The sequence below is a fragment of the Colletotrichum destructivum genome, chromosome 7 (genome assembly GCF_034447905.1).
Source record: "Colletotrichum destructivum chromosome 7, complete sequence".
Taxonomy (NCBI): domain Eukaryota; kingdom Fungi; phylum Ascomycota; class Sordariomycetes; order Glomerellales; family Glomerellaceae; genus Colletotrichum; species Colletotrichum destructivum.
This window is the reverse complement of record NC_085902.1, coordinates 2,585,144-2,610,436: the sequence shown is the minus strand read 5'-3', so window position 1 is coordinate 2,610,436 and position 25,293 is coordinate 2,585,144. Positions and strand designations below refer to the sequence as shown.

Genomic DNA, 25,293 nt, shown 5'->3' with positions numbered 1-25,293 from the left:
TCCTGTGCTTCTGGCCCTACCAACCCTACGAGTTTCTTGGCACCACGCATTGTCGGCTTTTCTTTCTTTCACCTTGACCTCGGCGCACGCGTGCACCATCAACAATCTGATGGCTGACCCGGCTCAGGCCACAACCGCAGCCAGCGACTCCAACGAGTGTCCATTTTTGGACTGAACGATCTCACTCCTTCACCTGACTGTCCGCCATTCCTACCCATCACCTTCGTGAATGGATGCAATCTGCACTTGCAGACTTGTTGCGCCTGCCGAGCCCTTGGCTTTGCCAAAAAGCCCTTGACCAGCCAGTGAGCGTTCGTGACAGCGCGAGGGAGTCGCCCACGCGATTACGTATTCGCAAATTTACGACGAACAGATGAACGCCCCCCTGGCCGGGTACACGACAGTTACCTCGTTACGACTCCCTTACCCCCCTTCCAAACCGCGCGACAAGCACGTCCTTTTTTTTCTTACTTTACTTGGCCATCCCCCCAACCAAGACTCAAACCTAGTCCAGTCCACAAATGCGCAACCTCTCACTCGCCGGCCGAGAAATGCCAACCGTTTGCCAACAAGTTGGCAAATTTTGGCATCTTCTATCAATGCCTCCTTACTGGTACCAAGAGCTCGCCAAGTTGCTCTATCGGTGTTGGCATGCTCGCCACACTGAGATAAGCCCCCCGTGCAGTCCCATCAAGCGCCATCCACCCGTCTCTTCACCTGCCAAAGAAACGCATCCAAGATCTCTTCCCAAGACATACCAAAGAAACCAGGCCACAGCACCAACAAGATGGGGTGGTGGACCGTACCACCCATCAGCCATTTGGCCCGTTGCTCTTTTGTGTAGTCCGGGCCACCAACACCCGTCGATATCACTCTTTCATTCCTCGCCTATCTCTTAGCTTCAATTTTACGCACTCCATCGCCCTTCTGGACCCCTTCGACCTTCTTCAATAGAGAGGCTGCGCCGCCCCTTCGTCTTGGGCCCTCACAGGCGAGCCTTCTCTGGGAGGTGTCGTTGTCTCGGCACGCCAGCCACGTCGTCAGCATGCGAAAGCGGCTGATTTCCCCCGCACCGGGATCATCCCCTAGCACACCCGTACAGTAGGCCTCAGGCCCCAGGTCACCAGTCGACCTGCTGACTGCCGCCCAACGAACACCAAACAAACACGCCACACCTCACCGGTAATGCCATCTTATCACCCCCTCCATTGATAACGCATCACCAAGCATTACATTCCGCTGGAACGGGAACGCCACGCATCTTGCTCCCCCTTTGGCCGTTGGGATGAAGCCGCAACCGATGCTTGCCGAAGCCACGGCGCCGTTCAAGCAAGCGGTGCGTCTCGTGCCGCATGCCAGGCTCGGCCGGTCTAGCCTTTCCTTCCCCTTCTTGAGTGTTGATCTGCGCTTGCGAATATCAGGGTCGAAAAAGGAATTCTATCCATCAGTCACGTATTGTATTTGAGGACTTCCGCTAGTTCTGGTCGGTACTGCTGAACGAATAGTCACACGAGTCATCTCGACCAGGGCGGCAGACGGCTCCTACGGTAGGCAACCGAAATGCCTGTGTCCGTACAGAGTAGATTGCCCATGAAAGCCGGGCGTCGTCTGCTAAACTAGTCCCCGGAGTCGACTTCGATTTCGAGAAGTATTCCCGAGGGAAGGGAGAGATTACACTGGCTTGGCCGAGCACCCAGGCGGGTGGACGCAGGCCACCTTGCATCCTTCGGTATGGCCTAGCTTAGCAACCCTCCCTGTCCGTATGGCCCCGATTGGTCGTCTATTGGCCTTTCCACCCCGTTTCTACCACACTTTGTTCAGCGGGGCCGAGACATAGTCCACTCGGGCCAGTGAGCTTCAGACGATACGAAAAGACCAACAAAGACGGGTGACACAAGGCTTGACAGCTGAGAGTTGTTTGACCGAATTCTGTCCGCTTACCATCCAACTGGTTGTTGATAAGGCGAGGCAACAGCTGAGACTGAAATGAGCCAAGACGAGGCGTGGGTTGCTTGCCCAGGGGGCTCCCATCCTTGGCTGCGCGTAAGGCCAATGACAGACTGTGTAGGCATCTTTCACTCAGCAAGGCAAGTCATCGTTGTGACACTTGAAATCAGACGCCTACAAGTCATGATAATCATGTTGACCGTGGTGACATACTCATCGTTGCTCCAAAGATCATGCCAGAGATGGGGTACGGCCCACCCACTTGCTGTCCTCGGCCCTCATTTTGTGTGGAGACCGGGTCGAGCCCATGAGTCTTTTCTTGGCATTCCGTGCTCGTGGGTTTCCTTGATGTGCAGTGTCATTGAAAACAGCAAAACACCAAGCGTGCAGGGAATCTTTTCGCCGCGGACGGTTTATATTTTGAAAGAAATCGCATCTTTATGACATTGGCCGTCTTTGCTGAGCACACAGCCAGACTGTCCCTAGACGGTTGTTCATGTCCATGGAACAGTCAACAGCAGAACAAGTAGAGAATCGTGCTTTTAAGAGTAACAAGAAAATGATTTTTCTCAAACTATTTGATCTCATTACTTGGCCTATTTGTAAATTCCTAACGGAAAGCACGGGCAGGAGACTCATCGCTGGCCTCGGGAGTTTGACACTGCCACCACAGCACGACATTGCTGAGTGTCGTGCCTGAAGCCAGCTGTCAAGTTTATTCTAGAGTGTAGAGATGATTTTGTGGCCGGGTCTGTCATTCGTTTTCTCGTTTAGCCTGTCTTGCTTTTGTGGGTTACTGTTAAGCTGGAATCGAGGGGCAACATGGAGCTTAACGAGGGTCAGTTCCAAAGATGAACACAAATCTACCCTTTGAGGATATGGGCCCACCATAGAAACAAGCCTTGACGTTCAGGGACTTAATAGGTGAAAGCCGAATGTAACTTTCGATGCAGTGAGGCTGTGGGTGGGTCTTCAATACATCAGCCCTGTCGTGATTAGTTCCGTTGATATTCCCAGCGTAGAGAGAAAAAGAGAGCGTCATCATTTAACAGCTTTTCTGGTCAGACACAAGTCAAAAGCACTTCGTATTCCTCTCATATTCCCTTGGAATAGTGTTAGATCCTCTCAGGGTTGGGAAAATGGGTCAAAACCATGTCTGGACAGTAACTGCTGGACCAAAAGATTGTCAAGTATTCAAAGGACCGAACTCAATTCAGATCAGATCGATCTGGATTTGTCTCTAATTTTTTGCACTCTCTTTTTTTCCAGCGTCTTTTCTCTCGCGCATCCTTTTTGAGATGTCAACTTCCACGCATTGTTCTCCGTCATCGTTGCACTACGAGAGCACTAAGATATGGAAAAATCGATGGGGAGAACCAAAAGCTGAGCCTCGAGAATCGCAAGGCCCAGAGAACGAAGAACACCGATGAAATAAACGATGGCAAAAATTCCCGTTTTGAGGCAGCTCCGCCTCCTTTTCCGGAACAGGGCCATTGAAGTAGAGGCAACGCTGGAACGGAAAGAGCAATGTTCTGGATACATGACAATAATTTCGCCAAGAGCATTTGCCTGCCTTGTGTAGCAGAATTACTTCGAGCTCTATGCACGCTCTAGAGGCTAGTCAGTACTCCTTCTATAGGTACCTAGGTTAGGGATGTCACACATTCCCGAGCCAGCGCACCTTCCGGCAAGAGGGAGTTAACATGAGCTGAGCATCAGGAAGACAGCAGTAAGAAGGCAGCAGCAGAAAGAGCAGTTGCAAAATGCGCTGAGAAATGGCAAGAGCCCTACGCAGCAGTCTTCGGATGGTCCCCTCCGGGTAGAGGGTTCCTTTCATTGAGAATATCGCTAGAGGGTTTACACCTGCTACATGTTCTTCCATCCGCAGTTTCGGTTTCGGAGACACCTCACCACGACTAACATAAAAACTGAAGGTCCTATCAGACGCTTCTTTGTTTCCTTTCCTTACAGAATTTGCATCGAAAGATATCAAGACATTCTTTCTCGGACAATTTTGAATACGCCCAAAATGACCACACACGAGTTCTACGCCGACGCCGACTGGTCTTCTTTATCACGTTGGTGGCCTCTTTTCGAAGCTCAAGACGAACCAGACAAGAACACGCCACCGGATATGACTTGTTCGACAAACTCTCCAACGTCGACTCTCATCAATTCTCCTGAGATGCAACCCATGCCGGTGTCATGCTCGTCCACGCCATCGGGGCATTGCCGCGTCCAAGGCCTTGCTTCCTGCCTCCAAGCCTTGGACGACAAGACTTTCACCTGGAACCTTAAGTCTCTGAGCGCGACAGTCCTAGACCGAGCATTGATACAGGACCCTCACTTCGTCAGCATGAGCCACTCCTGCTGCGGCAACACGCTGCTGTCGCTTGTCGCAGCCCAGGGACGCTCTGTGGACACCATGGGGTTTCTCCTGAGCCGCACCCGCTTTCGTGAAGAGCACGGATACAGAATCTCTGATTTCGTCGAGGAGCTGGGCAAGGCCATGGTCACTCTGGTGACCAATTCTCGCACGCGTTGCGTGGGGAACTGCCTGTCCGGTGACGGCAAAAAATGCCTTTATCTGCTCCTTCGCGCCGCCACCCTCAACTCGTATGCGAAGACGAACTGGTACCACACCGGAAAAATGCGCGCTTGGATCTTGAAAAATTTCGAGGACGCTTGCACCTGGAAGTCGGCGCCTGCCGCCAATGCAGACCCAGAGCTCGGTGACACGAAGACAAGCTACCCGGCTCCCATCCCCGCCCTCCTTGACTTTGCAGAATGCATCATCGAACTACCGGATTATCACAACGGCCCCGACGGACTCTTCGACGCTACATTATGGACTGGGATCCTCAAGTGCTTGTGGACCCACGGGCGCATCACCAAAGGCACCCTGACCCGAGTCACCAATGTGACGCTGCGTCTCTTGTCGCTCGGCGCTTCCAAAGAGATAGAGTTGCCCAGAGCCATCAAGGGCGGCAATTTCCTCGCATGTATCAAATCCAGTCTCTCCCCTGACGAAGGCGCGGACCCCAACCTTGACGATATCGATGTCATGATCGATGAGAAACATGTCAGACCCACCAGCGTCACTGACAGTTTCCTTGCTATTGAGTCGGACTTGCTACTGCGGAGGCGCCAGGAGAACATTGTGAAGCTCCAGACGGTAATCCTCGGCGCTGACAGTACTTCGTCTGCGGGCCCGGCAGCCACGGTGATGGAGGTGGCTATCGATGCGGACCTCGGTGGTACTGAAGCCCAGTCCAACGACTCTACGGAGAACGACGATGTCCTCTCAAGTGTTTCCTACGTTTCTCAAGAAAGCGGGCAGGGTGCTAACAGATCCAACGAGGATCTTGAGTGAGAAGAGAAAATATTCAACCTCCGCTAATACAACCTGCAGTAAATGATACCACTTCGCAACCCTCCAGCGTGGTCTCTGAAGATAACGACGGTTCAAATGAATTCTGACGTATTCAATTCCGGGACCGCCGGTCATGATGGAGGCTCTTAAGCGGGCCGAGAGCCAAGGGAGCAGCGGAGGAGGAAGAGCCGGGAGGGGCCGGCTGGGACACTACAGCCTATATGTAGCTTACTTCGTTAGTCTAGCATTGTGTGATTAGTCAATAACATCCGGGTCTTGCCGCCTATCGAACAAATCATTCATCAGTTGTAAATTGTCGAGTAAGTACTCATGACCATTTGTGTGGGATTTGTGGATTCCATTTTGAGAGTCTTGCTCGGCTTCAACGAGTATCGTTGTTCGATGAAAGACTCGTTTAAAGTCATGTGGTTTGCGACCAACAGCTCGTAAGCAAAGTCGAAAGTACCACATGCCCTATTATTTAGGTTAACCACTCAAGTCCCGGGGCGAAGCAGAGGTGGCGCCGTACCCATCGCGCCATCGAAGCAGTCATCGTCACCCACCCTCTAGCCAAAACCAGCACAACCCAGTCGTAAGAAGCAAAAAAAAGATCAAAAACATACAACACAAGGTATTCGCTGGTCGTCACCGACCCAACTACTAATCCGGCCCTCACTGGCTTATCTATGGGAGAGCGGACGGGATCCCGAGTTTTCCAGTGGGTATGGTCGTATGTGACAACTCTAGGTAGTAATCTTGTTCAAGAACCGTGACTTGGAAGACTTCGACCACTAGTTTCCCCTCCGCCAGACTGACATCCATAGTATATCTTCCATATTCTCTTATCCTAAACTTTTTCGTGCTATTTGGTCGCGCGCCTTCGGTCAAGAATTGCAGTTCACAGCACCAACTTCACCAGGTCAACATTCGGCGGTGTCCCGGAGGCCAGCATAGTGGAAACTGGCCAAGAAGAAGCCGCCGCTTTTCTTGCTGTAAGGGGTTTTTCAATCTTAAACTAATAAACAGCTGATTGTTATTTCTTGATCAGGTTAGTCTTCATCTCGTAGGGGACCTTAAAATACAGAGTAGAAGTACAATGTCTTGTTCATAAGCACATTGGTGGCCATCCTCAGCCATCCCATATCTATCACGCATCTTACGTTCAAGTAATACCTCGACAGTCCCCATTACTCAAGCATGGAAGCATGGCTTGAGCATATGGTGAGAATTAGAGTTGCTCTCTCCGACTAACAATGTATTTCAGATATTGTTAATATACTACGCGGTATCCTCTAGGACCTCTAAATCGAACCTCATTCGTTTGCTAATGGAACATTTTATTAACTTGCTTAGCTTTTTACACTCGTTTTTGTGGGAAATGACTACCTACTCCCCAAACGGGATCTTACATCCTTTTCAGATGCTACCTCTTCGCGGCGTTTTTTCCAGCTCTCAAATAACGCCGTTATGTCACAACCAGCTCATAACCCAAAGCTTACACCAGTGCCAACATCTACGCCAGCCGCTCCAGATCCAACTTCCGCTGTGGGCAATGGCGAATCCGTGGACGTGCCCGTCAGGGCAGCGGTCATCGGCGAGGCGGAGGTTCATTGTTGCCGGAGGCGGGAAGCAGTGGATCGCGGCCGGAGCGAGCACCGTTGGCGGGCCTCTTCCCGGCAGCGAGGACATTGAGCCGCACAAGGATCCTTGTGCAAACGTTCTAACAACCCGAAACTCACGAAAACAAGATCGAAAGCAGCGACAGTAGCGCCCGGTACCAGAGCTGCAACATCTACGTCCATATCGTTCGTAAGTCCAAACCATACGGGTGCCACGGAGTACATCATCCACACCAAAAGCAGACCGCGACGGCTTCTACTACAGCCTTGCAAATCTTGTGGGCGACGCCATTATCGATGCTGTTTTCGACGAGAACGACGTTTCGATCGCCTGGCTTGCTGTCTTGTCGGTCGAGAGGCTGAAGCCATTACAGGAAGACTCCGTTGTCTTCGCTACCGAACAAAAGTGGGTGCATTGTCCGACCCCAACGTCGGCGTCGACGCCGATTCAACTCCTGAATCGTCAGCGACTGCATCTCGTGACAAGCGTGCCCTGGTCTTGGAAACGCCGACACCAGAAAACCACATGGTTAACCCGCGCATGCGGTCCACGCCTTCATGGGGGGGGGGACACCAACGAATTACAATTTTGACGACACAGCGGGTGAAAGGATCACCATCGATAAATTCAGCGTCGGCTTGGTCCATCCTCAGCCACAATCTCACGTCGCGAAATCGGCGTGTTTAGTTCTCCGAGGCAGATAGCGCCAGTAGATCTCCAGCACATGACTTTTGTTGCTACCAAGGCTTTAAGGAGAACGGCGGGGTCAGCAAAGAATGCCAACTTTGTCGTCGTACGCGTGAATCTGGATTCATTCAGTATGGGAATGGTGTGGCAGGCTGTTCGCAATAATATCAAGGCAGAGGGACTGCGGGGGGAGGCTATCCTGAGCACATTGACCGGAGGCTGGCTTACAGACGGCACGGGTGAGAAGCAGAAAGATGCGATTTATCGCTTGTACCCCATGTTGATCCAGGGGCATTGGCCACTTGGATGTGCCCATCGATTGTGCGGCTAAAAACGATGCAAAGAAGTGTATTATAGAGCCGCACTCTGTGCCGGCTCTTCCGTCTACTGGGCTGCCTACCATCGTTGTAGGAGCTTCTGACTCAGAAGGCAAGGAAGATAACGTACTTCAGCCAGTGCGTCTGGCCACTTGATTACAACCTGGGCGCTCGGCATAGGCATTCCTTGCAGCGAAACAATAAGTTTGAGGGATCTTAAGCGACTCCGTACAATGGACGGAATCTCCCGTACCGCATCTCTGGTTGCTGGTGTCGTTGCTATGTGGATGTCGCTAAAGGGTGTGCATTTCACCGAGGGAAAAGGTGGCGGAGGAGGTGAAGAACAGAATTTTCGAGTCCTCACAGACGAGGTGATGCGGTTGAACATATGGCTACGCTATGGAACGGATGGAAACCATAAGAGGGCGTAGGGATGAGGAGGAGGCGGCACGATGGCACGGCATGTTCGTCCACTTTGCGTCTATGGTCAACTGAGGGTTCCGGGGTTACCTTGCATGAGATCTAGCAGCGAGACCACATTTTCATTTACGTGATAACAGAACAAATTATAGACAGGTGTTGGCAGGATCACACACCGAAAGGATTAAGAGGGAGTGTGGTCGCTTGGTCAGGAGACCTAAGCATAGACGACTTGGACGAGACCTCTGCGTAGTCGCGGAGCATACGGATTTCTCAGTTGAGTCATATGTCCCACGACGAAGGAATGTTTCCGTACGTGATGCTCGTTCAACTTCACTCAGGCGTCCTCTCCCACATTGCTACTATGTTTGCTAAACAGTGTGCTCCTTTCCCCGGTAAACCTAGTGTGTTATATCACCCAAACATAAGAAGACACACACAGTGGGGTTGCGTCGATGACCGTCATCGTCCATTGAGCTCGCACACTCCAGGCAAAGAAAGATAGGTGGTTTCTTTTCTCAACTCTCCACAAAACTATTCAACAATCGCAACTCAGCAAACCATACATATTCGCAAGCCAAGGAGAATAAATAGCTCATGTTCAACTTAGGGATCTCATTTCAACCCATGCTCAACAAAAGCTCCACAAGTACTCAGGGTCCACAAACCCTCCCTTCATTGTATCCACAGCCCACTCACACTCATCTAATCATGAACAAACAAACTCGACTACATGAACAACTCAGCCTAACAACGACTGTCAAGCGCCGATGGTTTAGTGGTAAAATTCTCCGTTGCCATCAAGCAGCGTCGGGGAGCCGGGGGTTCGATTCCCCCTCGGCGCATACCTTTTGATTTTGGCGAGCATGGCGACGACGAATCGCTCCTTTTTGAACGTTTCGATTCGTCTTGAGTTTCGACGGCGGAGGGACGGACTGTGTTCCAGCAGAATCATAGGCGGACAAGATGGTGGCTAATGATCATTGCTTGCTTGGATATGTTTAGCTGAGTGAGTGAGGAACGACTGGTCGTTATCTCTGACGTGTGTCGCCCACAAATTGTGTGTATTTGACGTGATCTCTTCAAACCCTGATTTCATTCTCATTTTTAACCTGGTTTCTCTTTGTCCTTTAATGGATATAGTCTTGGATTACCAGACATTGATTGGCAAGCGGAATCAAGCACAGCAGTTGATTTCTGAGTTGATCGAGAGGTCAAACGTCGCTGTCAAGTGCAATCTCACATCCCAACTACCCACATACTGGACAATAAGTATGCGTGAAAGCCTTTTATTAAGCCGGAAGCCAAAGCCCCAAAAATCTCACTCGGTCTTCACGTTGGTTACTGAAATGCTAGGGCAACTTGTACGTACGTGTGTGTTTTTGTGTGTCGAAGACTTTGGTATCAGTGACGGAGTAATATGCCAGGTGCTCAGCTTCTTGTAAGCAGCCACATCAGAGTCGATGAAATCAGATCTACGATAAGGGCTGCTCCAGGTCTTCGGTGATGCTGCGTAGGCCATTTCAAAATCGAGATGTGAGCGTGTCCAAACATGTGTACAGAGTGATTCCCTTGTGACGAGAACCAGAACCCATGTCTCCCGTCGAGCACTCGGACACACTTTCTCAGCTTTCCAGCTCAGGGTTTGCAAAGTTTCAAGCGAAGCTGGTGAATAATTTCTCATGATGAGTCATTCCAGATCCCGCATACGTAAACCATAGTTGTTGTGAGACTCGATGGAAAGAGAGAAATCGCTGTGACCCTCATTTCCACATCCAAGACCACTAACAGCAGAATCACATGAAAATCACGTTCCTTTCGACGACGGGAGGCCTCAATTGTCTATCTGCCTTGTCGCCTTGCACCTTACAGTTCACAGAAAGAGTCATCTGCCTCAGACTCGCTGGCAAGACCTCTTCGAGATAGGATTCACGCGAGGTACACCTCTCGGGCGCTGGAAGTGTATTGCCCACCGTCCCTAGTCATACTTAGGTGGGCGTGTGAATAAAAGAAACTGGTCAGCTTTCTTCACGAATCCCGACGGACGCCACATTTTTCCTCAAGAATGATGCCCTCTGAGCTGGAGCGATCAACCCGTGGATGGCAGCCTGCGCACGACGGGATGGCTGTGCAGCCTCAACCGGGGGAGCAATTCGCGAGGAGTCGTCTGCGGCTGGGTTATTGGACACCGAGGCTCTATCATGGGAACAGGAAAGGAGAGTCACGTATCACGACGACCCATTACGCGTACGTTGCCTCGCCGAGCAGTGAGCACCGATAGGGGAGTCAGGACATCGTGACCCAGACATCAAGCCGCCACCGTTCCGGAAACACATTCACCAACCGCGATCTGACCTTGCTCGATGAGATTCACACACCTGCTGCCTACAGGCCGTCGCATCCGCCACCCCAAAAGCAAAGCGGCCACCGGATCGAATCGCTCCCGACGACTCACCTTCGCAGCCCTGGGCTCGTTGCAGTCCCAAACCATCGGGGACCCATCGCCGTCATTGCTGCTGGTGCCTGGCCCCCAAAAGCGCCCACGCCCTCAAAGCACTTACACCATCCCCTTCCCCAGCGTGGCGATAGATACCCCCACGGGATTTACTCTCTCTTGAGTTTCAACACACCCGCGAGCCCGGGAACGCCCCAACCAATAACGAACCGCCCGCCTCAGCGGCTGCACAGCCTCATCGTGCAAAAAAGACATACAAGCCCTCTGGCGTTGTGGAAAAGGGTCGGGAGGTGCGTCGTAGATTGCAGGCTAACGGGTGTGAGTCACCATGTTTGTGCGAAGCGCTGGCAAATCACGGGCGATGACTCCCTTTTCGTACTGGTTGGTGGTGTGGTGTTGCCCCCCTCCCCTCCACCACCACCCCCCTACTTTGTTAACACGCGCACACATAATCACCGGAATACATCTCGGACTTTGGAATGCCGGTGCAGAATCCAGCCTCAGCCGTCCACGTCCAGTCGCGGCGGGGGGGGGGGGGGGGGGGGGGTCTCGGTGAAGTGGCGAAGGGTGTCTACCTGCCGATATTTTCGAAGGTGACTTGGGAAAAAGAGAAAACGGGAAAGAAAATGAGGAATGGATCGAGAAAAAAAGAGAGAAAAAAAAAAGGAGGGGGGGTTAGCAGAGGGATCTGAGCGATGCGGGAAGACCTCAGTCGGAATCCCGGTGCGTTGTCATTCGTCGTGTGGCCTCGGGCGTGGGCGTGTGTGGCTTGTTTTTATTTGGTGCCCAAACAGCTAGAGGAAGGCGAGGGACAACAGGTCGCAGCAGACCTCGTCGGGCCGGGTTGCAACACACCACACACGCAACTGCGCATGTTGCGTCATATTGTGTACCTTTTGGCGAAGAAGCACCACCGCCGCCGCCCAACGCAGACGCCCACGTTCTGGGCTGCAGCAAGACGAGGAGAACGAGGAAGACATAGAGGGAGAGGGAGAGATAGGGAGGGGTAAAAGAAAGGGGGAAAAGATACATCTGTCGCATCTCACTGGGAGGGGGGTATGATTCCCACCACTTTGAAAAGGTACATCATGTTGCAAGTACCGTGAAAGCATTCGGGTATCAGATTGCCTCCCCCCAAAAGAAAGAAGGGATTTGTCATTGTCGAAAAGAAAGAGAGGGCGAAACGGAGGGGGGGGGGGACGGTGGTGTCGAAGTCCGGACAGAGTTTCCACGGTTTTCTTCGACAGCCAAAAAGGTGACGGACGGACCGGAACCCCGGGTCTGCCGGTGTTCTCGCGCGCGGGAGACCCGAGCGTCTGGGGCGCGGCGTCGTGCTGTGGCGAGTGCCCCCCCCCCCTTATTCCTGCCATCCGATCCCTTTTACTGATTGGTTCCGATCCGGCATTACGCCACATGACAGGGCCTTTAATGGATTGCTAAGCCACACTTGGAAAATGACCCACCGACCCACACAACAGGCGCGCGCACCGGTGCAACGCTGAACCGTCGGCCGGTTGTGGCGCCGCGGGGGGTCCCCCCCCCCCCCCCCTTGTGGCCTGCTCCCTTTTCTTTTCTTGGGGCGGTGCTGCTCCCTACCTACCCGGGTAGGTTGTGCCATGGGCGTTGTTTGGACGACATGCCACTTCGAGGCTGTGATGGCTTATGGGATGTGGTACGTGGTTTCGCTTCGCTTCGTCCAAGCCCATCCCGTGGTGCGACTTTGCTTTTGACAGTACCCTACCGAGAAGCTGTTCAGAGTCTGGGACACACAACTTTCGATGGCCCATGATTGTGTCGCCGAGCCGAAGCCATTTGCTTGTCCTCAGAACGTCATCATCGCGGCCACCTCTCAATATTAGCCGTCGCCGCCAGGAGACACCTATCTCCCCTCGGCCACGACTCAACGGACTGAACACACAAACGTCCAAAGCCAACTTTCCTCTACCTATCGAACGTCAAGTTTACTATAACAGCAAGTCGGCTTCATTGGCCCATCGCCCCGTTCGTCATATCGGACCAGTAATCTCTCACGCATCGTGTCTTTGCCCTGACATGCCATGTCCAACCCCTTTCCCCCCTCATCGAATTCGCTACACGGATTCGTGAATTCCCAAAAAGAAGCGTACCTCAAAATTGATTAGACAACACGAGCCCTTGTGAATATGCAGGCCCCTCTTGTTCGAAACCCTCACAGCTGTTGCCCTCATCCGCACCCCCTCCCCCCCGTTCTACCCACAACCCCTCGGCGCCGTAACTGCAGTATCGCATGCCCCTCCATCGTCCGATAGGCTGCCGCAAACAAGAGTAGCCAAGGGGGAGGGGGGCCCATAGACAACAAGTGTTGTGTAGACAGGGGGCATGACAGTGAGTATACAGATGCATAGAAGCATATTTGGAATGGGCTTTGATGGAGGCCTGGATGGAGAGCATCCAGCGGAGGGGGTCTACAGCCAAAGCCAAGGTCTAACCAGGCATGTGTGACGTTGCGGCAAGGCGTGCAGACCGCAGAAGCTGATGCAGCATAAGTAGGGCGAACAGAAAGAACCAGGGCACATCCGTTGGCTGGTGTCCTCGCGGGCCCGGCAGGGCGGTGCGCGTTCTTGGGGGGAGGGGGGGGGGGGGGGGGGGTAGGTAGCCTGACGCGATGCGTTGTCTGGGAGGCATCGCGGCGGAAGTCAATGCAAATCTTTGGCAATCTAGAACGACAACGTGGGACTGAAGATCGAGATACGTTAAACAGGGGATTGAGCCAGCTAGCCAGCCATCCAGTCGGTCAGTCAGGCGGGCGGTCAACCGCTGTCTCATTCGTCGGCCAGTCTACCCAAAGAAAGTAAACCGCGGCCGATAGCAAAGGGCCAAACCCCAAAGAGAGAGGTTAAGTAAGTCTTTTGCGGCCTTTGTTCCTTACCGCTCATGATCGACCGCCGTCGATAACGCACTGCGGCGGCAACGGGGGTAGCGGAGGGAAGAAGGCCAGGGCGACCAGTCACAACAAGAAAGAAGACAAGTCGTGAGGAGGATGCGACTGCCGCTCTCCTCGTCCTCCTCCACACGCGCCCCAATGTTCGAAACAGGCGCCGACTTTTCCATTTCGGCTCGTTCCCACTTGATTGCATGCGACGAGCGACGAGAGACGAGCAGCTAGCCGGGGGTCGCTCGACCGTAGCCCGGGAACCATCTTCCTGTCAACGTCCTCCTTCCCAGTCTCCCCAGAGAGGGAGTGGGTAGTTAGTCAGTTGGCCGTATCTCCGCGTAAACTGATCTATTTTTTTTGTTTTTGTTTTTCGGGACCACATGTGTGTTGTCGTGACACCACACGCCCCCCCGAAATCACCACCACTGCCAGCAGAACCCGTTGTCGCGCCACACCGTCTCGTGATGGCCACTGCACTTACAACACCTGACAATTCGCCTGGGCATTTGGAAAATCGCGTTCTTCCAGGGGAGAAATCGTGTGCGCATGCACTACGTCACCCAAACCCTAACGGGGGGGGGGGGGGGGGGGGGGCGGTATGCGTTGCGCATGCGACATCTTCCAAAAACCCAGCCCAGCCGGTAGGCCGGGGCAATTTTGGATTCAATCAACACAAGGAAAAAGGGAGGTAAAAAGTCAAAATAGGGCATGTAGACTGCAAAGCCCCTCCTCTTCCCTCCCTCTCGCATCTGCAACGATATGCAACGCCATGCAAGTAGCCCCGCCAGTCCGCGAAATAGAGGAACGGCAGGTAGGGCGGTTGCTATGGGATGATGCAAAGAGTCGGTGAGGGGGGCGCGCGCTGCGCCTGTCACATTTGCGGTCTGGGAGACAGACCCTTGGAAAAGGAACAGAGGGGGCAGTGGCCGGCACTCAGTAGGGCGAGAGGAAAGAAAAATAACAAGGCGGATGGGATGGATGCCGTGGCCATTGCCTATTTTTGGTCCGAAAATGGCTGCTCGTCGAAACCGTATTGGGCGGCGACTCGGGGCGTGTGCTTGCGGGTGATGGGCGGAGTAAGGAAGAGAGAGCGAGGAATCAGGATTTGGAGGGTAAGAATGCAGCGCCGCATCGACCGCGGACGGCGCATTGCAGGGCTGCGCATCTCCAGCTGGGAGATGGCGGGCGAATAGACGTCAATGAGGGTATCGCCAGTGGGTATTCGGTGCAGTCTTCGATCTCGACCGGGTGGGTGTGTGTAGTGTGGTGTGGTTTGGGTGTGGTGTCTGTGATGGCTGTCAGTGGGGAAGCATCCCGAGAGGCGTGAGCAACGGAGGACGTTCTAGTGAATGACACCGGTGATCAAGCCAAGAGCAAGACAATGTAATGTCTAGGAGTGCCTCTATACCCTACCTACGGAGTGGTAGACTGTAGATGCGGTGGACCCCTGGCCCGGCCGCAGGATTAGGGATGCGGATGCGGCCCTCGTGCTGCAGCAGTAGCGTCCCCCCCACGGCCCTGCCCGTTCGACCTGACTGGCCCGAAGGGCTGTTGTGCCGCAGGACGAGGAGGAGTCTGGGTCCTCTAGGAGACAATGGGAAGGGCTGCTTTTGCTACGTGTACAACAACGGCCCAACCAGGACAGAGGCCCTCTCGTCGGTGGCCGCAAGGAGTGCATCCGACGAGACCTGATAGGGCCATGTTAGATGCAACAAATAGCCCACCGTCTCGTCTCGACTGTGTTGGACATCAGTGCAGCATCGAGTCGTCAACGTTGGGACCGAAGACATATCAACACCACCACCACCCACCACTCACCACCACCACTTGCGCATCGCACACCACGCACACCACGCACACCACGCACACCACCGCACACCGCACACCTCTGCGTCGCGCTTCCGAGCTCTGTCTTCCTGGATTTCCCCCAGTCCGTGTTGCTATGAGTCACCTGTGCGCTGACCGTCCGTCCCATGCTCAGAGCCTTGACACGCTGGTGTGGACAGTGGCTGGCATGATGGGAGAGTGGTTTTTGAACGAGGAGGGACGGGGAGCGAAATGAGAGATGCTCCTTTCTCGGTGAGAGAGAAAAATTTTCACGCCGATGCCACACAAAAAGCAAATTGCAGTACATAAACACACCAACACACACACACATACCCGGAGGGTTGGGCGCAACTTGCCGCATGGGCACGTATGGCGCATCAAGAGTCTTGGAGCCAGGACGCACACACACTTACACACACACTCTCTCAATGGTGATACTGGCATCGTCCGACTAGGGTCGACGACAACAAAACAACAAAAACAACATGCATGAAAATAATCAGATGTTGATCGGCTTGATGTAGGCAGACGCAAAACCCAAGCAGGCCACTTTCCGGGGGTTGGGTTTTTGTGTCCATCACCTAACATCAGAAAAGACCATACAAGAAATAAGTAAAAAATCACATCAAAATGCCCCCCCCCCCCCCCTCCCCCCCTCTTTCTCTCTCTCTGTCTCGTTTTGGTGGGATGAGCAAGCGAGAGCCACAACACACCGAAGCCCTGTCATCACAAGCCAGCGCCAGAGCGTGCGCGCGGCACCTAGCCAGCCGGCTGGGTGAGAGTGGGCTTGGAGGGGAAAGACAGGGGGAGAAGAGAAACCTCAAGAAGGCGCTGAATTTGCTGGAGATGGGAAAGACGCTGGACTGGCATGCAACCATGTCTCCAAGTGCGACAGGGAATGGGAACAGGGAGTCGAGAATATTACAAGGGCTGACACCCCGCCCGGCACGCTAGGAACAGCAGCCTGTGTGACGCTATCTCGCCGTGCACATGCACTGCAGGGAGCAGGGTGAAGGGGGCGTGTAGGAAAAAGGAGAATCGGATGCCTCTTGGTTGGCGATGCCCTCTCCTGCCCTTGCCCTCATGAGCAGCTGTCGAGGCCTTGGGGCGAACCGCGACTCGAATACAGAGAGAGTACTGGGTGTAGTGCTCAACTGTGCCAAAAGGGGTCGAGAAGGCTGGCGGCTCACACATCCATACTGTGGTGCTAAACTGTATGCCGCGAACCTGGCGAGCTATGGCTCGTGTTGATGAGACTGCGTGCAAGTTTTTTTTTAAGTTTTTTTTTGCTCAAGTCACGGCCATGCTGGCATGCCGGTCGGCAGTCGGCGAGGAATGAGACGGATGCCGACTCGATGCGGAGCCTGGCAGCCTCTTATTAAGAATTGGTCTTGGTCAGTCGAAGAATGCCAAGTTGGCATTGACTTTTCCGCCGCCGCTCTCGGGTAGTCCCTTATTCTCGAGGCCAGCCGGTGAGGTAGACAGGAATCCATCCACGAGGACTTGGGTGCCGGAAAAGTAGTAGGTAGTAGAGCACAGACAAGTAGGCAAGACAGAAGCAGATGTCGGCCAAGACAAAAGGCTGTCAACCAAAGACGCGACAGAGACGACCGCGATTCAGGTCGTCTGGGAGCTTACAGGCCAGGCCGGGCCACAATAACGGTAGTGCATATAAGGTCTTGGTCGATGAGACATGCTTCTTGACGGCGAGTCGAGCCGATCAATACAAAAGCTTGTGGCATGTGCTGCCTTGCCCTGCGATGTGTTGCAAACTTGAGCACTGGACAAAAGACCAATTAGGCATTCCAAGGGCTCAACTCGGTTTTGCAGTTGTAAGTCCTAGGCCAGACCTAAACCGTTCGCTGTCAATCACCCGCCAGCCAGACGTCATCGTGTGTGGAAGTTCGAAGCAATCAACTTCCCCCTTTCAGTGGCTGCATTAGCTGAGCCAAGAGCTGAGCCGGCCGCTAGGACGGGAAACTACAGGGCGTATGGTATCTGGAGGCTGACTGGCGCAGGCCCCGGACCAATCCTTTGCGACGCTCGTCTTCTCCTTGAGAAACCATTTTGCCTCCTTTCTTGATTACCACCCCCGGCCACAACCGTTTTCTTTTTTGCTGAGTGCAGGAAATCTTAGCTCTTGGTCGCACTGATATGAGAGGGAGGCCAATTGCCAGGCGTGCTGACCCTGTAAAGCACACTTCAAGGGAACCCTGTGTTGACCCTTTGATAGGGGTCTGTGCAGGTTGGTGTCTCGAACACGAGGGCTGGGGTCTCTTCCTTGCACTCGAGTTCGTAAATGGCGAATCCGTTATTGACACCCGATGCTCGGGTTGTAGGTTGTTTGGGCCGCAACGATAAGAAAAAATCATGACCGGGGTAGTGGTGCACCGCCTACTGCCCACTGCGTTGCCTGCGAGATGAGCATAGTCAATGAAAACAAGCGAGCGAGCAAGCAAGGTGAAAGACCAATGGATGGATGCAAGAGAAATTGTAGATGCCGGCCCAAATACCAGGGCCGAAAGCTAGGACAAGATGGCGAAATGGAGTACGCCGGCCGGTGTGCAGGGAGCCAGCCAAGGTGAGACTAGGCCATCGCCTACCCCGTTTTTCTCACCCCTGAGCGTGAAATGTACGGATACACCACTAGCCAGATGCAAATGTTTGACCGAGCACACCGAGGATGAGGTGAGGCCAATAGGGCAAGGTCGGGACCACCACGTCGCAAATAAGAAGTGCGCCACTCCACAGGCGGCGATAGTTCCCCGAAAGAGGGCAAGCGACCCCCCGAGTTTTTGAGGGGCGTCACACGAGGAGTTTGCGCCAGCCAGGGGAGATGGCAAAGTCGGTCAGTGATATCCTGGCCTGAATGGAGGCCAGAGGGGCGGCGGGCGACGGGGAAGGCAGTCGAGCTCTTCCGCGACTCCAAGGCGGTGGATTGACTCCAAAGGGCTGGCAGTCGGCCATTCTTAAGGGAAAGTATGGCCTGGCATGTGTGTGAGGGAGCGGTACAAGTATGTCGGTAGGACAGGAAAAGAGGGACTGGTCTGGGCCTCTAGAGGCGGTTGAGGTCATCGTCGTGCTCTGGAACAAACCCCATTCGATGGAGCTAGGGGGTAGCGAGCACCTCCCCACTTTCGCTGGCAGGCTTTGGGCTTCCAGCGTTCCAGGTCGGTGGCGGTGGCGTCGTCGTCGTCGTTGTGCTCCCGTCCCGTCGGTTGGGCTTACTGGCGCGTGGGTATTCGAGTCAGCGCAATGCGGCGTAAGTACCTGTACAGAGTACGTGCCAAGTAGGTCGGAGCTAAAAATCGCAAGAGCTGAAGCTTGTCGAGGTCATACATCGTATTTGCTCCATGGAAGCTCAGCAAAGCAAGTGCAGACTAAAAGTGATGGGCAGGAGGCGAAAAGGCCGTCGAGGCACTGCACTGGATTCGTAGGCGACCAGACCAATAACAGTGATTGATTGTCGTTGATATTGTCGTCGCTCTCGGTTTCATCCCGGGGCAGAGGCGCACGCTCTAATGCAGGGGCCTGCATCTTGGACGGCTATCTGAAGGTGGCACCGTCCGATCATTATTGTTGGGCTGGAGGAGGGTTAAAGGGCGCAACGGTTCATATCGTGGTTCCCGTGTGTTTCTGATCAAGCAGCAGCAGCAGCGTAATTCCTCTACCTATACTGGTGGTGAAGGCTGGTTGAGTGATTCTTGCAGATAAGGTACGTATCTTCTGTATTCTGATCAACGGTTGAATGGGGAAGGTCGATACCTAAGTGCGAGTAAGGTGAGGCTCGTAAGGACCGGGAGGAGTATCCGGGGGCAGTTGCAAATCGCAATCACAGCGTGCCTTCCTCCCTCTCAAGGGGGACCTGCTGCATCCATGGGCTATCATTGCTCACCTCGGACGGGAAGGGATGCCCGGTCCATTAAGCAACCACGCAACGTCGTCCCTTCTAGAAAGAGAGGGGCCGTTCTCTGGCACTTCTAATCCTGCACATGCCGCTCCCAGTCCACGGCGACCACAAACCCCGCGCTGGGGTGCAGGTGATGACCGATGGGCGAACCGTTCCCACTCCAGCCGCGAACCTCCGCATCCCACCCAGGTAGGTGACACTCTCTGCCATAGCTTACCTACTACACACCTTCCTATACACTCATTCATGTTCACGTTCACGATCACGCACACATACACACATCCTCGCCCGTTGTCGCCAATCGCACGGCGCTTACTGTTCGGTCATTTGACGATACACGCTGAAAAAATAAGTGTGGGTGCCGCCTGCTGGCTGTCTGTGAGGTGTGCCATCCATTATCCGCTGCTTCAAAGACTGAAAAGGGTATGAAGGCGCGGTGCGCACTAGCCGTCATTACCTCTACGCGCCTAGGGGGGCATCCAGAAGGAGAGTGGAGGGGCAAGGAACGAATCATATAACACCCGCAGCATCACATCACATCCGACCAAACCAAGACGCCCGTCATCAGTCAAACCCTTCCCTGCCGGTGTCGAGCGTGAACGTGATCTGTCATGCATGCATGCATGCGAGGCTCATGTGCTCGTGCATGTGCTCTTACGTTGTGACAGTCCAACATTTGTTGCCTCGTGCTTCACGTTTTCTGTTTTCTGCTTCATGTTTCTGGGTTCCGATATCTGGTTTCTGGTTCGTCATGTGTCTGGTTGCAACATGGGTGATTCGCTTCGATAAAAGAGCCTACCACTCCCTCCCCAACCACCCTCCCCGGCCTGAGGCGCACGCTTCCTAGACCGTCGCCATCGCCGTCATCACCAACCGGGCTGCCTCGTCATCCTCTATGCAGCCTATTCGTACAGGCCTCCTCCACGGACGGACAACCTCATACAGGCAAACGCCGTCGTCGTCATCGTTGTCGTTGTTGTCCTGGTTGTCGCGTGCTGGCCAGATTGATGGTTCGTTCGCCCGGGTCGCACCAACCCATCCGTCGTCTCCAGCCTTCTCTCACGCACTTAGCCGGCTGTGCTAGGCCTGGGCAGGCAATCGACCGCACTCGCATCGGCGAGGGGAAATTACCAAGCCGGTTCACCACCCCCGGAACCCCAGCCCCGCTTCCCGTCTCGCGGCACTTGGCGCTCTTCCGCTCCTGTCGGATCCCGCTCCTCGAACCGTCAACGATATCACGAACCGAAGATGCCCATTTTTCGAGAGGGCAGATCTCATGGACCGTAGTTGACTTCGTCTCGGTGCCCGGCCGCCCATTCACAGCCCGGCCCAGCCCAGAGCATCTTTGGGCCCGAATGCAAGGGGCAGAGGAGAGAGAGGAAGAAGAAAATTTGAAAATGAACACAGCAAGGGTCCCTAGGCCGGGATTCATCAAACACACGGCCAGACCCTCTTCCTAGTCATCCATTCACCTTACAAGCCTACTACTGTGTAAACCGCCTCACCGAAGGGCAAGGGTGCACGCGGCACGAACCTCAGCAGGCAGCATCGCGCCACGACCACACATATGGACAGAGAAGAGAAGAGAGACAGACAAACTCATCACCATGACAGGCACCGCCAACACTCCGGCCCTGCACACGCCTGACGATCCCGAGGCCAGCAATGCTCTCTCTCTCTCTCTCTCTCTCTCTCTCTCTCTCTCTCTCTCTCTCTCTCTCTCTCTCTCTCTCTCTCTCTCTCTCTCTCTCTCTCTCTCTCTCTCTCTCTCTCTCTCTCTCTCTCTCTCTCTTAGACCTCACACCAAGGCGCATTTTGGATTCTCTTTGCTCAGGCGCCTACTGGCTGTAGTACAGCAAATGCAGTACTCTTGGGACCCAGTCGTTGCCCCAGGAATTTCATTCACATTACGGCAACTAACGACGAAATCATCTTCATGCCAGCACCTCGCATTTGAGTTTTGCTAGACCCTCTCGGCTCGTCATCGGCTGGATGGACGGACTCGGGTGTTTCGGTACGTGCATGGTCTTCGCCTTCACCTCGAGTCCTTGTCACGGTGTGATTCACCCTCAGGAATCCCAACACTTGCAAACCCCCGTGTTGGGTGGTCAAGCACCAGAGCTAGACAGCGGCCAGCCACGTTACGCCAGGGGAACGAGAAAATTTTTCACCTGGGACGCGCTCTCGCTAGCGGCACAACTCGCCCGGTGAGATGCCGCTGACGCTTCGGTCACCGGTACTATTTGTGGTGGTTGTGGTGGAAGCCATCTCCAAATTTCCAAATTCCCGCGCCAGTTCGTGCGAGGGCCCAATTTCGCTTACCCGTTGCCGGCAAATTTACCCACACGGCAGCGTGGACAAGCACAAGGATCAGGACCTCTTCCTTCTTTTCTTCCCTGCTCTTTGCTTCCCACGAGAAACTGGCGCCCGGCGACTAGGAACAACCAGCCCGGGGTCTCACGGACGTCGGTGTCGACTCATTGCAACGACAAGGCCTGCGCTTCTGCGAGGCCAGGGTGCTCAACGTCCCCTGCCGTGAAGGCAGGTTGTATGACCAACACAGGCGGTGACGGGATTTTGGACACGGGCGTGGGCAATTTCAGCGTCGCGGTGTGAAAACGAACACCCATCGCCGTGTGTCTCGCTGGACTGCCCAATCATTCTGATCCCACTCTCGGCCGAGCACCGAAGCGGAAGGTTGAGATTAGGAGGGAGCCGAGACGGGAGACGTGTACGGCGGCCAGGAGAGGAATGGAAGTTTGTGTGCGGGCGTTACTACTCGCGGTGGCTCGAACAATCAAAAAAAGCAATCAAAGGGGTCCAGATCGCGCGGCTACGAATAGGTGCCCAACGTCGGGGTCTGAGGTTGTGGTGCAGGCAAACACAAACGGCCAGGGCGATGACGAGGTGCATTCTTCACTGCCACCCCTTTTCCCCCCTCATTGACACGGACGTGGCTTTACAGTGCTTTTATTGTGTCTATTTTCAGGGGATTAGGGATCCAGTCGAGTCAGCAGCAGTGCCATGATTACGCTACACGACGGTAATTGACATTGACATCGACACGCCCGACTGGAGGATTGATCCTCCAGACCGGGAGCGCGACGGACAAGAGTTATTGTCATCTTCGTCCGGCAGAGGAAAACGTCCGCATTAAACTGCGCACTGGTGCGTCGCGACAGCTGGCTGAACCACGGACTCAGGACGGTCTGAGACTCTGAGTCGCTGGCTTGCTTCCACTAGACTTACAGCAACGCACGAACGAGAGGGCGAGTCCTGAAGACGACCCTTGGATTGGATTGGCCTTCCACCAAGAGTCGGGACAATAGCGCCTGTCATGGCCAGAGAAGCGCAATCTGCATTGTGAGAGGCCCCAACTGCTACTAGACAGAGGCCTCAAAGGAGGGATGGATAGACACGGTGTGCTGGATGAGTGGCTGGAGGGTAGTGTTGGACAGCTTCCCACTGCGAAAGATTAGTGGTTTATTCAGCTTCTGCATTCCTCCCTGTTTTCCCATTTCTGACAAACACACCCCGGCCAGTCTTCCAAAAGTGGGGAGGGTGAGTAACTGCAGAGAAAGGGAGAGATGCACACAGAGAGATAGAGGTACTTTGCACAAGTACTTTCACTCTGGCCACTATCACCACACCCTCCACTAGGAACTTGTAGTCCGTGTTCCCTCCCCGAAGTGGGCCGAGCTAGACATCAACCCACTTCAGTGTCCTCACACGCTAGGGTGATGACCCCTGCCTGTGGTACGTACAGAGACCAGGGTCTTTGCAGGTTCCTCTGCTTCTTGGTTCACATCAGCCACCCCTGTAAGAGGCACCTTCATCACCACACCACCACTACCATCATCCACAGGTGCAGTCATTACCACCTGGGCACACCACAATCCACCCCCTGTGGGCCTCTTAGTGTACCGCTTCTCCCTCGCGCCCCCTTCTCCTCCCACAAAACTGGGCACACGCAGTGAAATTAAATAGGCCGTCACCCTCACCACCACTCAAGGGAGTTCTCCTCTCTTTCTCATGTTTTTGGCTTTTGCCATAGATTACAATTATTATTTCTTCATAGCCTAACCTAGCCTCGGCTCCCAATCAACCGCTCAAGTCCAATCACAAAGAACGGCGTATTTTTCTCGAGTTGGCGAGCTTTCTCAGGAAGCCTCCAGCACCTTCCACTATTCATTTACGCCGCCGACGTCGAGAAGCTTCTTTTCGCGCTCGGTAATCTGAATTCTACTATCCTTGGTCAGCGAGGGTAACCTGCAGCAGTGGTATATCAAACTTGGTCATGTTCGGCTACAGAAGACATACTCCCTCTCCTCCATCTTCCGACCGCATACCAAGGTGACTTAATTCACCTTCCTTCGTGCCTCGACATCGGCACGACCCCACTGGCTTTGGCTTCAGTGATCTGCACGCCACCAACAACCCTCGATAACGACGACGACATTTTGGGGGGGAAACGCGAAAGCTAGCAGAGGAAGCTGCTAGAGAAGAAAGAAGAAGAAGAAGCAAAAGCGATCAACGCGGACGCCCCAGAGAGACGTCGCAAGAAACACCCCATCAGTCGCCATGGCAAACTACTCGTCCCCCTACACCGGGTCAACTGCCGGAGAGGACTACTACTATAACCGATACCAGTCGGCCACGCCAACTCCGTCTCCGAGAGGGCCCTCGTCCTACTACTACCCCGGCGCCACTCCCCAACGACCGGCCACCCGCGCCCACTTCCGCAATGCCAGCACCGGCTTCAGCGAATCCAGTCCCCGTCCGCCGACGGCGTCGCCTCGATACACGAGCGATGGCTACTATGCCACGGCAAATGTGAGTAGTGGTCATCATTCGAGCAAGCATTCATGGGCCACTCCGTCGCAACCCAAGCGCGAGCGCCGATCTTCCTATGTTTATGTACGGGCCTCGACGCCCCACGGAGAATCCGACGAGGACGAGATCTTCGAGATGGATGGCCGTACCTACGTGCTGCCGGCCCGGTCGTCGCGCCAGAGGACCCAGAGGCATCCTGTTCAAGACACTTATTACTATGAAGACGCCCGGAGAGGATATGCCACTGATTACCACTATCCCTCACAGAGCGGATTCACCTACATTGAGCGCGATGCCCAGCCCTATGACCCGCGTCCTCCGCGTCCTTCGGCCAACACCCATGCTCGCAGGTCCTCGGCCTCGGTGCCCCAACGGCCATCCACCACGCGCCCGGCCAGCTCCCACACTAAGAAGCCCGCTCCGGCTCGCCAGGCGACCGAGCTGGACGCCAAGAAGCACAAGATCCCCCCGGGTTACTCCCTCAAGAACTGGGACCCCACCGAGGAGCCCATTCTCCTGCTCGGCAGTGTCTTTGACTCCAACTCTCTGGGAAAGTGGATCTACGACTGGACCGTCTACCACCACGGGCCCGCCACCCCCATCTCTGATGTGGCAGGTGAACTTTGGCTCCTGCTGATTCAGCTGGCTGGCAAGGTTAAGCGCGCTGAGGAGGTTGTGGATCGCGTCCGCAGCGCCGAGAACAGAGAACTCATCGACGACTTTATTGACTCGGGCGAGCGCCTCACTGACAAGCTTCGCAAGCTCCTGAAGACATGCGAGTCCCCCATGCTTAAGGCTGCTAGCAAGAAGGGCAACGCCCAGCTTGGCAAGAACGCCGGTGTCGAGTTCGTTGAGACGCTTTTCGGCCGCGAGCGTGAGCTGGACAAGACGGAGCGTTTCATGCAGGGTGTTCGTCTCTTCAACCTGAGGTTCGATGCCAACTGTGAGGACATCCTGCGCAACCCGACGCAGTAGACGAATTACGGACCA

At 54.4% G+C, this 25,293-nt stretch overlaps 5 protein-coding genes across 5 annotated transcripts; 3 read left to right on the top strand and 2 right to left on the bottom strand.

The window, feature by feature from the left end:
• Window positions 1-3,976: 3,976 nt before the first annotated feature.
• Window positions 3,977-5,320, top strand: CDEST_11336 (uncharacterized protein; the record flags this gene model as incomplete). Its single annotated transcript, XM_062927492.1, has 1 exon — window positions 3,977-5,320. One exon carries the CDS (start codon window positions 3,977-3,979, stop codon window positions 5,318-5,320), a length of 1,344 nt encoding a protein of 447 aa, XP_062783543.1.
• A 1,389-nt stretch (window positions 5,321-6,709) lies between these two features.
• On the bottom strand, window positions 6,710-8,002 carry CDEST_11335 (uncharacterized protein). Its single transcript, XM_062927491.1, has 2 exons — window positions 7,856-8,002; window positions 6,710-7,745 (listed from the first exon to the last, which is right to left on the bottom strand). Exon 2 carries the CDS (start codon window positions 7,165-7,167, stop codon window positions 6,928-6,930), a length of 240 nt encoding a protein of 79 aa, XP_062783542.1. The 5' UTR covers window positions 7,168-7,745; window positions 7,856-8,002; the 3' UTR covers window positions 6,710-6,927.
• A 1,561-nt stretch (window positions 8,003-9,563) lies between these two features.
• Window positions 9,564-10,124, bottom strand: CDEST_11334 (uncharacterized protein). Its single transcript, XM_062927490.1, has one exon. The coding sequence runs from the start codon at window positions 10,046-10,048 to the stop codon at window positions 9,686-9,688; it is 363 nt and encodes a 120-aa protein (XP_062783541.1). The 5' UTR covers window positions 10,049-10,124; the 3' UTR covers window positions 9,564-9,685.
• A 1,390-nt stretch (window positions 10,125-11,514) lies between these two features.
• Window positions 11,515-11,829, top strand: CDEST_11333 (uncharacterized protein; the record flags this gene model as incomplete). Its single annotated transcript, XM_062927489.1, has 1 exon — window positions 11,515-11,829. One exon carries the CDS (start codon window positions 11,515-11,517, stop codon window positions 11,827-11,829), a length of 315 nt encoding a protein of 104 aa, XP_062783540.1.
• Window positions 11,830-24,051: 12,222 nt separating this feature from the next.
• On the top strand, window positions 24,052-25,278 carry CDEST_11332 (uncharacterized protein; the record flags this gene model as incomplete). Its single annotated transcript, XM_062927488.1, has 1 exon — window positions 24,052-25,278. The coding sequence occupies one exon, from the start codon at window positions 24,052-24,054 to the stop codon at window positions 25,276-25,278; it is 1,227 nt and encodes a 408-aa protein (XP_062783539.1).
• Between the last annotated feature and the right edge of the window lie 15 nt (window positions 25,279-25,293).